Source organism: Watersipora subatra, chromosome 2 (assembly GCF_963576615.1).
Source record: "Watersipora subatra chromosome 2, tzWatSuba1.1, whole genome shotgun sequence".
Lineage (NCBI taxonomy): Eukaryota > Metazoa > Bryozoa > Gymnolaemata > Cheilostomatida > Watersiporidae > Watersipora > Watersipora subatra.
The window spans coordinates 5,197,884-5,212,479 of NC_088709.1; the positions used below are offsets into that span (position 1 = coordinate 5,197,884).

The window sequence follows — 14,596 nt, forward strand, 5'->3', positions numbered from 1 at the left end:
AATCTCTGTTGGTGGCTATAGGAAACGTCGAATCATGTGATGTGACAAATATTGTGTGTTATATAAGATGTTGCAGCGAGGTTTGGCCAGTTCACCAATAAGCCAAAGCCTCACTGCAGGTGTTGATTTAATACATTCTAAGCGTGACCTTGACCTTCTTGTAAACTGTAGATTGTCTCTTAAATTATATACATACAAACATCTGGCGAGGCAAACAGCTTTAATTACCAAATGCAGTTTCCTTTCCTCATTTCAGCTCTTTACCAAATTTCATCTCTATGTCAAGAAATAATTTTATGCATAGAATAACATAATTGATGATCATTTATCTGTCTACGGAAGCGAATCACGATCTCAACAACTCATCAAAGCTATAAAATACTACACAAACCGCTATAGAACGTGACTGAACACCTGAGAGAACTTACCAATGATCTTCTCGGAGGTATTACAAGCAAGAGCAAACCGAGTTGTCTTTGAGTAGATCTCCATGATGCGCCGCAAAGCCTGCTGAGCTGACTCTGTCATGCTGTCTGCCTCATCCAGTATAACAATTTTGTGTCGTCCTGCTGGAAGTGTTACTTTTTTTTGAGCAAATGACTTTATCCTATGTCTCACAGCGTCTATCCCCCTGAAGAGTAGTGCAAAATAACAGGTGAAACAGTGATTAAAAAGTTGCTTCCCCTGAATGGCACAACCTAAAAATAACTACAGAGAAGACAACTCTTCAAAAGCACTATGTTAGATAGATGAGACTGGTAAGACACTAGCCTGTCTTGCCAAACTGTTGTTTTTGTAGAGTTAACCCCCGTCCAGTGGGAGAGCAACACAACAGCTTGTCACAAGACGTACTGCACCTGACGCATCAGCTGTACTGAAAGGGAGTTGTTCTCTTCCGTCTATACGGCTTGGCTGCGATGTTATGGCGGTCGCTCCATTGGTAATCATAACGGATTTCGCGCAAAGATTTATGTAGAAAAAAATAAGATTACAACATTTAACCAAAGACCAGTTTCTTTTTAAACTTTAGTAGAACTTAAGAATAAAATAAATTGAAAATAAAATCCATAAGAACAAATAAAACTGACTGATACAAAAATAGAAATAAAACTGACTGAGCGCACAAATAACGACATGTGTAGTCGTTGTTGTTGTCTAAGTTCTCAAGTCCGACTAAAGTTTACCGCAGAGACTGGTCGCTGGTTAAACGTTGTAATCTTATTTTTTCTACATAAATTTTTGCGCGAAATTCGGTATGATTACCAATGGAACGACTGACATAACATCGCAATGAAGCCGCATAGACGGAAGAAAACAACTCCCTATAAGTGCAGCTGATGCATCAGGTGCAGTACGCTTTGTGACAAGCTGTTGTGTTGCTCGCCTGCTCGACGGGGGTACAACTCCGCAAAAACAACAGTTTGTCAAGACAGGCTAGTACAGTGGTTCCCAACTACCTTGGAGCCATGGACCCCCTGAGCTCTTTATCTCAAAGTCATGGACCCCTTTATAAACATCATAATATATGGTGTTTATAACGATGCATTTTAAATTGGCGTACATTATAAATTAGAATAATATACATGTAAGAGTCAATAGATTTGACATGTTTCTCTTTACTTACATAAAGCAATGCTATACTAAATTGCTTTGACTGTTAATTTTCAGTTTGTTAGTGATATAGACGAAAATACTTCTTGTTTTTCACCAAATTCTCAATCGTTGGGGAAATGGTTGACAAAGCGCATCGCGTGTCGTCTTCAAGTCCCAGTCTGTTTCATTGTTTCGATTTGAGAACAACCATGGAGGAGAAAGCTGACTCGCATAAGTATGTAGATACAAATGGGAGCAGAGTTCGAAGGGCGTGTTTGGCTGTCTGTGGATATGGATGAATCATTGAAGGCCAAAATTCTTCAATGGTTTTATCTTCATAAACATTTTTGGTTATTTTAACGATCTGCTGGTTTCATTTTGTTGTCAAATAAATATAGTTGCCAAATATTGTCCCAATTATGATCAGTCAGCTGCCATTAACAAGCATTCATCCCACGACCAAACGAGCGGAGCGAATGTATGAGAGTTTTATGATAAATGCATGTGCACACAACTCACGAAAATTATTCATCAACAACGTCGCAAATTATTGTACCAAAATCTCATCAACAAATTTAACCATTATTTTGTGTAGTCGTTTAAGTATAATAACAATACAAAACACATATAAACCTAGTTAAATATATTACCAAGTCTTTGAAAAGTGTCGACAGTATCTTAAAACTTACCCATCTGAACGGATTATACACAAATAGACAGATTAATTTGGCCGAAAATCGTTATTAAAACTTGCCAAGCCTTACTTTTATCAAAATTAAGACCGGCAATTGAAACGCCGAGCGACAGAGAATAGAACCATTAAGTTGTGCGAATTTCACGAAAAAATAACATGCACATTTCACCAGTCTATAGCATTGTCGTATTGCCGAAGGTTTCTGTAATTAGCGCAGAAGTCCTGAAATATAATCGTTTCTTTTTTGCCGATTTCAAAGTAACTGACATTTTAGACGCTTTTGAGTACTTTGGTATTTTAAGTGATGTCCAACACAGTCAAAGTAAAGGAAATGACGATGATATTTTTTTCTAACGATTCTTATGAGATTATTAAAATATTTAATTATAAGTTTGGATGACTATTGAAGTGTTATAGTCACACTAACAACATCGATGATGGGCAATATGTTACCGTTATTATTTTTTCTAAATAGCTTTGTTAAATAGATTTTCTACAAATATATATAGACATCACAACTTCTTGATATTGTTAGCTATGACGTTTTGAAATGTAAACAAAATTGTGCATTGGTTTTCTATTATTACTGTATTACTATATTACTAATATTGGTTATTCTAATAATATCAGTACATTTTACTTCTAATATTGTATTTCTCCTATTGCAAGGGGAGAGATATAAACATATAATCCTTTCCTTTCATTATTGCTGTTTGTTGTACATAATAACACCCACACCCAGTACGTTACAGCTACCATTGCAGTTATCCTATTGCAATGCAGTGCCATTTGACTGCGAATATATTGCGTTTCTCAACCATCAGTACCCTTTCTTTTTTCCAATATCATTTTGGTCGTGAGCTGTATGACAGGGAAATTTCTAGTGATATTAATAGTCGCCATTGTGAAATGACCCAAATTTGGTTTTACATTTAGATTTTGAGTATGAAAACTAAACTGCGCAGCTTTGCTGCTGTCCCATCTTATTGGCCAGGTCAAACAATGTGACAACGACAAAAAACTTTGCCATTTTATATTATATGTGTAAAAATGTTAATCAAAAACTACGGAAAAAAGGCCGTTGTTTGGACGATTTCGGGTAAATTATATTTAAATTTGAGCATATACTAAGACTCCTACCAATCTAAAAATTGGTAAAAATAAGTAAGTTGAAATGTTTTATTTTCCATGGATCTTAGTATATCGCTGAAATTGAAGAGGGAAAGAGAGAATTATGTGTTTGCTGGTTACAGGTTGTGTTGTTTTGTACTACTAACCGGAAATCAGGTACTATCCAGCGATTGACGCACATAGGTGATGAAAGTCTAGACCCAAAAACCTAACAAGACAACGCGACCACCCCGCGGGAATTGCATTAGCCCGGAAACCCAGGCTAGCACAATCCCAACAGACTTCGATCATTAAACCCCGCCCATATGATAGCCGTCGTCTATCCTTTTAGGGTTTTATATCATTGATCCAACCACTATGACAGAAATAGCTGTAAATATCTAGCTAGAAAAACCATTACTGGCTTCAGCCTGTGGACCCCTCAAAACTTCCTGTGGACCCCTAGGGGTCCATGGACCACCAGTTGGGAACCACTGGGCTAGTAAGACACATGTATAGCCACAGTTGATAAAGCTGCCCTTGAAAACCGATTACTTTCAGTTGTAATGAAGAGCAGTGAGCTGGGACATGAAGGGGGGTAATAATAAGTCTTCTTAGTTAGAGTTGGGCAGAATAACATAATCATAATGCTTACAGGGATAGACAAGTCTTGATGAAGTGCTCATTCTAAAGGAGTAGTGAAATACAATTTGTCTTTAAAATTTTTACCCTAGAATATTACAGTTACAGTGCACCCACACGATACGATTACCCTGATATACAATTTTTTTCACTTTCCGAAGTTGAACAAGATGATCTTTTTTACTTCACCAAATGAACCATATTTTACCATACAAATTCAACCAAATTTTTGCCCGAGTTCAAATTTGGCAGCCGGGGTGCTTATTACGTACGTCAAAATAACAACGACGCCGAAATGCTGCTCGCTGAAAACATTTTCACAACCCCCAAAGAGACACAATGACCAATTTCTCTCAGTTAAGCAATTCTCGTGTGTAAAACGATAATATTTTTCCTTTAGAACCATTAGCAAAGTTGGATTTACAATCCCTTGAAACAAGTCAGTGGTGAGACAACCTCTCGTAACCTGCCAACAAAACTCCACTTTATGACGAACACAGCATCGGTCGGAATTTCTCGCTGAAGTAGGTTGAAAAAGGTTTTAATGAAATCGGCTAAAACTATATTAAGAAAATAAAGCCAGGAACTAATAGGTGATAAAATTTTAGTGAAATTCGTTAAAATAATTAAAAATACATACTAAAACTTCGCTTCAAGTGTGTGTTTAGTAAGCTAAACTTAATTAAAATGAATTCAACGTTTAAGCTATACGCATATACAGCTATACGATATATATAGTACATATATAGATACACATATATAGCTATATATATCTTCTGTCTTCAAGGTAAGAACTCTCTCTGTGGTACGTTCCGCACATAGCATAATGCAACGTTACATTTTAATGCAGATCATAACCATTAAGTTACTGAAGCTAACTATAGTTACTAAGGTTAACATACTATTTTGTTACTAATTTTTAATATGTACAGTACTTGCATAAAATTTTAATGACTTTTACCAGAGAATGTTTGCATTATATAATTACTATGGTTTCTATAGCCTTCCATATGATTTTTTCACCATACGATGCCAACCCTGGAACGGATTAAAATCCTATCTTGAAGGTACAATGTACCAGACAACTAGCTAGTAACCCATGTTGTTTTACCAGCAGAGTTAAGGAAGATCTGCCATTTTATGATGACAATTCAAATTGATGACAGAATGAAATAGCTAGAATAATTCAGTGTTTAAAAGTATTATTTCTATAATATCAATGAAGACTAAACACCTTCACTCTAGCGCTTTATTAATACATATATGTGCTATACTCCTAGCGATTTGCTTAATTCGTCTGTGTCAGGAGTAATGATGCTAGGAGTTACTCTATCAAAGTCATATAGAGGACAACTCCCAATAATCCAACTGGTTGAAAACTGACGACTCTCTGCTTTGGGTGAAGTAGCTGACATTCTTTCTTATTAACTGGAGTAGTTTGTTGGTAAAAAAACTTACTAATAAAAGACACTTTTAAGAACAATCATTTGATTTTTGTGATGTGTAGAAATTACGAATAATTTTTCCAATCAGTAAAAAGCAACAAATAACAAGTAGTGATGGCTTAATTGAATCTCTAACCAGATAAATTCTTGCCGATTGCTGCTACAAACTTCAGGCTACTATTTTTAGAGCTTTGTGAAATCTTAACTTTGCATACAATGTGACACTTTACTGAGGAGTCAACAGAGTATCAGGTACTTCATTACAAAAGCAGAGCTGATCCGATCAGAGACAGCAAGTTTCACAGCATGAATGAAACTAACGAGCTGTGGATATAATTATTCCTATTGTCAGCCGATACAGTTCTCAACCCTGACTAATAAAGCCGACATCAGAGTTACAATACTTGAAGAAAACAACACATACCTGCACCAGCTAATTATAGAAAAGGCATACTTGAACAGGCTGGATGCTCAGACAATTCTATGGAACAGCGAAACAGAATGAATGCCTACATTAGCTGAAGGTAAGGGTAGAGTGGTGGGATGAGTGACAGAACTATCTAACTGAGCAGTACTACTGATAGCTAATAAGTACTCAATGCTTGTACTTGAAACGAGAGCAGTTTAAAAATGGAGACCATAGAGCATGTTTCTATTAGCCAATAGCTAAGGTTCAACAAATGACATCGTGACGTATATCCCTGCAGAACAATGATTTTGATACTCGTCTTTTAACCCATGGGCAACATTTGCAAAGTCTATTTTACTCATAATGCCTAATGCAATTTAATTGAATATGTAAGGCTGTTTCTATGTATAGACACGGAGCGATGCTCTTGCAGAATGCTAAACCTTGATCAAGAAAGAGCTATACCAATAAATGTACCGAGAGACTGAAAGCAAACCAACCGAGTTGGAATATTTCTCTCACCTCTCATTGGATGCATTCAGTTCGAGAACAGCCTCAGGCATGGCATCCCCGAGAAGACTCCGAGCCAGACAAAGGATACTCGTTGTCTTACCTGTTCCTGGGGGACCCTAAAATATCACACAGCCTACTTTAGACACATTATACTGACCCCATTGCTGCCACCAATGTAAATACAGAGATACCATCACTTAAAAATAGACCAGTTGCATTGCATAGTTCTCCTTGGTTATCGCAGCATGTGATCCAACTGAAACAAAGTGTAAAAGTGCTGATGGTACAATAAGTTAACAAATAGCTACAATTTACTGTCAGCACATTTCTACCGCACCAAATGACGATTGTAATAAAATGTACTAGACCATAGTACTGACCTGTATAACTACCACAGACTACAGTACTACCATGTTTTAAACAGGCACTATGACTGCCAACAAAATTCTGCAGACAAAATCATACAAGTTTATGACATGACAGAAAAGCTGACACACCAGCAATATAATGGCTGCTCACCTTCCTCTGCTTCAACAACGTCGATCACTATATTGACTACTAGATGAATGTCAGGCGTTGCATAGGCAATAAAAACAGCTTATAAACAGTGGCAGATAATGTAGTTACCATTGACTAAGTTGACTAATTATCGATGGCAAAATTAGCGAATTGGCTAATTTGAGTAACTTAAGCTAGTAACTTAAGCTTGTCTAAATCTTTACCATAATATGAGCCGTGAGGCCAACAGATTGTAATCATTACATCGTGTCATGATCTCTCATGCAATCATGATCTTTAAGCGGGCTAGTAGTAACCCAGAGCATTTTCGCAAGCGTTTCAAGCATGCGTATTTCAATCTATATAATGAGCGTGTGCACAATTATTCATTAGTATGGTCAGTTGGATACGTAGTCTGTTGAATATGTCTGTTTGCAGAACTGAAGGTGTAATTCCAGTGGAAAGCAGATTTTTTGTTCTTGAAACTTTATCGTTATAACTGGACATACGGATGACAAACATATAGATTTATATATCGTGAAACCTCTAATTGAATGTCATGGCGCTCTATTTTCAACCCTTCCTTTCTAGTGGCGGTCGATTGTAGATGGCGTTCAAATAGAGGCTGGCATTGTTTTTTCAAATGGCTTGACAGAATTTTGGGAAGATAAATTTAGCCCTTTTACGGGCAAAGCTAATGTCACCTATGTTTAGCACTCTTTTTTGGATAGAGATATTAAACCTTTTGGATGTAACAAATCTGCTAACAAACTCCAACTTGTCAACAATCTCTTAATAAATATGCATTGAGAAACCGAGAAATATCTCCACCAGTTGATCTAAATATGAAGACATTGTTATTTTATATCTATATTTAACAATTTTGAATAAAAGCTCATTGCACTTATTGATATGTTTGCTACAGTTTGCAGCCAGAACTGGCTTTTTATATGTAATATAAGAGAAGTTATGAGCGTCAATCTATTGTAAGATCAGATTACACCAATGATGTTATTGAATAATATGCTATAAGTCTGTAAATTGATAAGTTATACAATAATAATCTATCAAATGCTACAAATATATATTCATGATCAAGTGACAAAAACAAATCATACTTATATTACACGCAGAAACAAAAATTCACATTATTAAAACAAAAATATTTGCATCGGTTGCTCAGACAGCTGCGTTTTGATTGCTGCTTTCGATGAAACGAACATTTTCTGGTTGTCCAATACCTAGCACATTGTCTTCTGACCTTGACTCTTCTTCTGTACTGGTGAACTAGTCGCTATTAGTGTCCAAACAGTTTTTTTGGCATAGCAAAACCTTCACGCATTGCATTTAGCAGATGCAATGCGTACAAGCTTTGCTCGCTAAACGCAACCTTGACCCTAAAACTAGTCGTTCATCTATCATCGTAAATGTAAACCGTTTTAATATACGTGTACTTTGAAGTATCAAGACCGCATTAAACAAGGGGCTACTATTAGACGTAGACAGTTAGTAATTATTTCTACGGTGTTGCTTACAAAGTTTTGACGAAAAAATAGCTTTGGAGTTGGACAATGAGAGAATTGATTATTACTGATGTAAACGATTCATTATTAATATGATTTTGTGAACAATTTTCTACTGATCAATTGATATTATATGTTTACAAAGATTGTCAAAGTGGCGGTCAAATTGAGGTGATGTTAAAATAGAGGTGGCAATCAATTAGAGGTTTTACAGTATATATAGATAATACTCACTGCAATGACTATGTTGGGCACATTACCACTCTTTGCGAAAACAGCAAGTCTTTGTACAGTGCTCTGGTTGCCTACTATCTCCTCCATCTTTTGTGGTCTATACTTCTCCACCCTATGATAATTGTAGGCATATTGTTACAACAATAGTGTGTATCTTAAATTTACAATCAGGATACTTTTGAATCCTTTATAGAGCATAGCTAAACCAATCAGTAAATGTTTATAGCAACTATATTGCGATTCCAGAGACCGATGATAATGAGAAATAGACATGGGAAACTTTCATAGGTTTTGAATTAGAAGTCAGGAAATACTATAACGCTGTATTTTTTGTCTGTCTGCTCATGAACCCTTCTATACGACTCTATCTATTTGCCTCTACACTCATTGTTAGAAGTTTCCGGAAGCATCGCCATTGTGTTGGTGAATGTCAAGAAGCTGAAGGAAAAAAATGAAACTGAAAATCTAAAAAATGAAACTAAACAAAGTTAGTTTAACATTTACTCGAAATGCTTTCAAGTTACATAACTCTCTAACTAACTACGTATGAACCGATGATTTGCTGAGCCTAAACTTTCATTTGCATATCTCGAAGGATAAGCCTCTCTTTGCCGACTACTTACTTTTGTTTTATCTTGCTTTACATCTCGCTGCATTGGATTTATTCCATGCGCAATGTTCTGCAGCATTTATTAAGAAACTATCATAATCTTCAGAAGTGAGAAACAAACGACATTTCATGAACGACAGTGCATTTTTATGGAAATACTTCATTTAACATGTGCCTGTTTTAACATACAAATCAGGTTTTAAAACGAATTAAAATCGTATGTAAAAATTTGGCTGCATTTAAGAGTTTAAAACACAAATGACATTTATTAATTTGTGTATTACAATAACATCTGCATGTTGTGTAACAGGTTCATAAGGAACAGGGAAGTTGAGTAACAATTGCCAATTCTTACAAAGACAGGAACCAAGTAATGTGTGGGACTAATGGCTAATGTAGGTATGCGCAAAACCTATGGACGGATACTGTTAAGATTGGTGAAAACCTGTGAAGTTTGGCAAGTTATGAAATCAGGGGGTAACCAATCAGCCAAAAGCAGTGCAGAACTATGTACAAACTCTATGCAGACAGCCCATGGCATAAGTTTGCTGTAGATGTGGTAGGTCTAATGCCAAAGATATATAGGAAAAACGAATGAATCTCGCCGATTAGCAATAACTTTACAAAGTGCCCTTCCTATAAATGATGCCGCAGCTCCTGTAGTTGCAACCACACTAGATGAGAGTCTTCTGTTATTTTGCATTGCTCCAGGAACTACACTTAGATCGAGGGGCCCAACTCGAGTTCAAGCTTATGAAAGAACTGTGCAAATAATGGAAGTTAGATAAAACCAAGTTAAATTTTTTCTATTCACAAAGAAATGGGCTGGTTGAATGAAATAACAGGTCTTGATGTTGAGATTCATGAAGGCTATGAAACTCATGAAATACTCTGTGAAAAACAGATGGAAACCAAAAACAAAGGTAACAAAGAGCCTCCTTGTTTAAGTTTGACAACTTGGTTCTGTTGTCAAAGAAAAGGAGAGAAAGCCTCATAGTCCAGCTCCAATAAGACCATGTAATCACAAAATGCAATACCACCAACACATCAAATAAAGAATCGGACAACTCTCGATGCAGAATGAGCAATGGCTGAAGCTCTAAGACTGTTCTGAGACGGAAGGATGAGCCACAGCCACTAAAGAGCTGGCTACAAGGCCCAACATGCGATGTGCCACCAGAAAACAGAAAGAACCAGATGAAGATCTTATAAAATTGGTACCAACATTAGTATTGTCTAAGGAACAACCTGTTCATATCACCAACAAAAGGGCTGATACAAGACCTGATGGAAAAAATCAATTTGGAAGAAATGAGAAATAACATATAGGATGTGCTGCCTGACCAGCTGAGAAGCAGATTATCTGAACACTACACACGATACAGCAGTACCTGGTAATTACAACATAGCTTTAAGTGTGTGTTCAGCAAGCTAAATTAATTTAAGTTAAATTCAAAGTCTCTGTTACGCTGCATCACAAAAATCTTGTATACTGAACGTGTCGCGGTAAAATTTCTCTACCACCAAGGGTAGCCCCTACGTGCCTTGAAGGTAGGAACTCCATATGGTAGAGGTGGAACGAGACAGGTTTTTTAAGTTCGAGGCAAGACTCGAGACACTGTCTTGTAAAAAATCGAGACTCGAGACACGAAACAGTAAAATAATGTGCATTTGGCGATTTCACTACACAAAGACTAGCGTACTTAATATATAAAATTGATAAACCTCTTTTTAAATTGAATTTTCACCTGGTGTAAACGATTTAAATACAACAATTTAATTGCGATATGCATGTAATTTTTGTAAACAAAAGTGACACAAACAGCTCTAAAATAGCGAAGTTATATATTTCTAAGAATTTTTAGATTGATTGATACTAATTATTATAAACATATTGCTTTGTACATGTGTATTTGTTTTAAGTTTTGTTTGTGTATTAACTGCAGTATGTGAAACATATTTAAATTGTACTCATGAAATTATATGCATTACTGTATATATTCTTATATTGAACTAACGATAATGTCATTGTTACCCGAATACGGACTATGGTCGACACAGCCTTTAGTTTGTTTCTCCGTGTACGGGCAGGTTTTCCCCGCAATTGGTAGTATACAAAAGAGGACCAAATTTTATGAAGGGCAAATGGTTTGGACACGATAAAATGCAGATATTTTACCCGCAACAGTCTTGTTTATTAAATCGGATTATCCGGAGGGTAATTGGATACGACCCGGTATCTGTTTTCAGGACACATATCCGGACTACAATATATTAACAGGGCCGTTGTTCGAACTACATGGTTAGACTCGGCGGCCAACTTAATCAATAACAACAGGTAGTAACGAACCTGGTATAAGCAGTTGCTCGCAATCCATTACAATATATGGAGTTGTTGTTACCGCGAAAGCCATGTTTTAACAGCCATGCGCAGGCACTTTAGTTCTATTTCCTGTCTCGAGTTTGATAATAGTTAGGTCGAGACGAAACCGATATGAGACAGGTTGATACTCGAGATGTCTCGTGTCTCGTTCCACCTCTACCATATGGTACTGCACATAGTAATGCTACATTTTATTGCAGATCATAACCACTAAATAGGTATTTGTTACTTTGTGAGTGTAGGTAGTGACCTACAGCAATTACAAACACATTCTTTCATCCTGATATCCTGCTTTTAGGTAGTTTTTTACAGTATGAAAACAGATTACTCTGTATTTAGTTGATTTATACAGAAAATAGTGCCTTGAGATACAAAAAAATTGACATACGAGTTCAGTTACAGAACGCATCAAACTCGTATGCCGAGGTATGACCATACCTGCCAACTCTCACTCACGCATTGGGCGTGAGACTCACGCATTGGGAGTGAGACTCACGCATTGGGCGTGAGACTCACGCAATCACCCCAAAGAAAAAATGAAAATGCGTGAGAAATGCGTGAGATTTTTGCCTCAATTTCCACAATTTTATATATACTATCATTGATACATCAATTGCCCCAAAACCAAATCTCACGCATTGCCCCACTCTTGGGTTGGCAGGCCTGGGTATGACTGTTGGCCTAATATAAATCATGAATCCAGTCGACTATGTCATTCTAAAGATCTCTGATACCTCTGTTGGACTTTATAGAAACGTGTAAAAATGTACGACAACAGCATGTACACTTGACGACTCCCAGCAATGATATACAGCGCTCAAAGTGGGAGCTGTATATCATTGCGCCCAATCAGTGGCTTCCATGATGTCATGGATACTAGAAGCTGCACAAGATTTACGAGCAGAAATTTGGCTGAGCTGAAGTTTTATCATAGACTAGTTGCAAATGGTAAAGCTGACCAATAGAGTTCTTCGCTCTAACTATTGACCACATCAAAAAACATTTTTTCAACAGCATCTATCGCTCGCTACACAAAAACTCACGATTAATTCATTTCATGGTGCTGTTCTTGGTTCTTCTTGTTCTTGGTCAATCGAACCCTAAGACCTCGATCCCCGAGGAAAAAAAGGGCCATCATGTACGTATCTAGATCTAGTTCAAATGTTTTCAATAAAAGTCAAGTAATATTCGAAGTAAGTAAAATCATGACTATAAAAAGTGCGTTAAAAATTTCCTCGTAGGTCGCGAGAAGTTCTCGGTAAAAAACTGTTATGATAAAATGTTTTGCTGGCTGGAACAGCCCTAGGTACGTCATTGGATACCGATCTGGTATGATGTGAGTGTGTGTCATTGTGTATATTGTTAAAATTATTGATTAAAGACTCATGCACACTGCTGGAGAGAATTTTTATAAGTAAAACCATTCGAGCCGACTTCCGTCTGTTCTTAAGCAATTCCAACCCTAATTTGTCTCTGGCCACAGTTACGCTTTCCACCCCTTTAAGATCCGCAATAAAACGCACAGCGCGCCTCTGGACATTTTCCAGTTGTGTTTCATGTTTTACGAGGTATGGATCCCATACCTCACAAGCGAATTCCAAAACGGGCCTGCACAGACTAAGATATGCAATTTTTTTGACGTTTCTGGGTGCTCCGTGTAATACTCTCCTCAACATCCCTAACCTTTGATATGCTCTAGAGGTAATGTCATCTATGTGTATGTCCCATTTAAAGTCATTAGAGACATTCACTCCCAAGTATTTAAAAGATTCCACAATCTCCAAGTGTACGCCATAAAGGGTATACGATAAATTAACTTGGTTGATTGGTGGCTTCCAGCCAAACAAAACTACCTGGCATTTTTTAACATTAAACTCCATTTTCCATGTGTTAGCCCATCGCTCAAGAGATAAAAGATCTTGCTGAAATAAAAGCGTATCACTAGGCGTTGTAATTGGACAGTATAAGAGAGCATCATCAGCAAAAAGGCTTATAGAAGAATGTTGAAGAGAACTTCCAATATCATTAACATAAACTAAAAACACGAGTATGAACCATCGTTCAGCTGTTCACGAGTATGAACCATCGAATGTGACTATAAATAATCTACGATGTGCATTTAATTAATAAGAGTAATAATAGTCAATAGTATAATCCACTATAATGATTATCTGAGTTCAGTCAACAAGAACTTTCCATTGAGCATATGACTGCATCGACAATACAAACCATGGCTGCTCACGTTGAGTCTTTTGTTGGTTAGTTGACGACGATTCTGCTTCCATAGCCCCAAACCAATGAAGTGGTGAGAAAAAAACACCGATAAAATACAGTTGACGATAAATGAGAAGAAACCAACGTGAAGAAAAACAGCAACATTGAAGCGTGAGAAATCTCCCGCCGCATAAAAAACATCCCCTTTTTGGCGCTACCAAAAGTCCTAGGATAACGATAGTATATAAGACATCACCTTGTCATTAAGTTCGGAGTTACTTACTCCCATAGAGTTATCTCTATGCTGGGGAGATAACTCTATGCTTACTCCTACCAACAAACGTCTCAAAAAATGTAATAGCTACATCGGCCGACACGTAGTAGTACGTGTAATGATAAAATTAGCCTGTAAAACGCAACAAAATAATTCAGCCGAATTTGAATGATGTGTTTGTTGACTTGTTCATTAGAGGCCTTATGGTCCTCTGGACCCTGTACTCATGCCAGCAGTATAAATTCTCCAATGGGTTTATTCAGTCTGAACGCACACTTGCATACATGAACAGAGATGTTAAAAAAAGCTGATAACTTTAGTTTGTCAATTTATTCATAAAATACCAACATATTTAACTCTAATACAGCAAAATTGTTTTGGTGAAACCCTCATATTACTACACTGCACAAAGATGAACGATACTAATAACTACGCACGATTCAATAGCACTAAT

General features: G+C 36.8%; 2 protein-coding genes across 3 annotated transcripts in view; one reads left to right on the top strand and one right to left on the bottom strand.

The window, feature by feature from the left end:
- The window catches only part of LOC137386896 (replication factor C subunit 2-like), a 37,798-nt gene extending 23,792 nt beyond the window's left edge, over positions 1-14,006 (bottom strand). Inside the window, exons 1-4 of one of the 2 annotated variants that reach the window (XM_068073098.1) lie at positions 13,884-14,006; positions 8,662-8,773; positions 6,416-6,522; positions 429-631 (exon numbers count right to left, since the gene is read on the bottom strand). In XM_068073098.1, coding sequence (XP_067929199.1) covers positions 429-631; positions 6,416-6,522; positions 8,662-8,773; positions 13,884-13,939 — 478 coding nt within the window. In that variant the 5' untranslated portion in view covers positions 13,940-14,006. The remainder of the gene's footprint in view (positions 1-428; positions 632-6,415; positions 6,523-8,661; positions 8,774-13,883) is intronic. The other variant, XM_068073099.1, reaches the window with a different exon arrangement.
- LOC137388848 (RWD domain-containing protein 4-like) overlaps positions 1-14,596 on the top strand; it is a 145,026-nt gene that overhangs the window by 101,871 nt on the left and 28,559 nt on the right. The window lies entirely within an intron of this gene.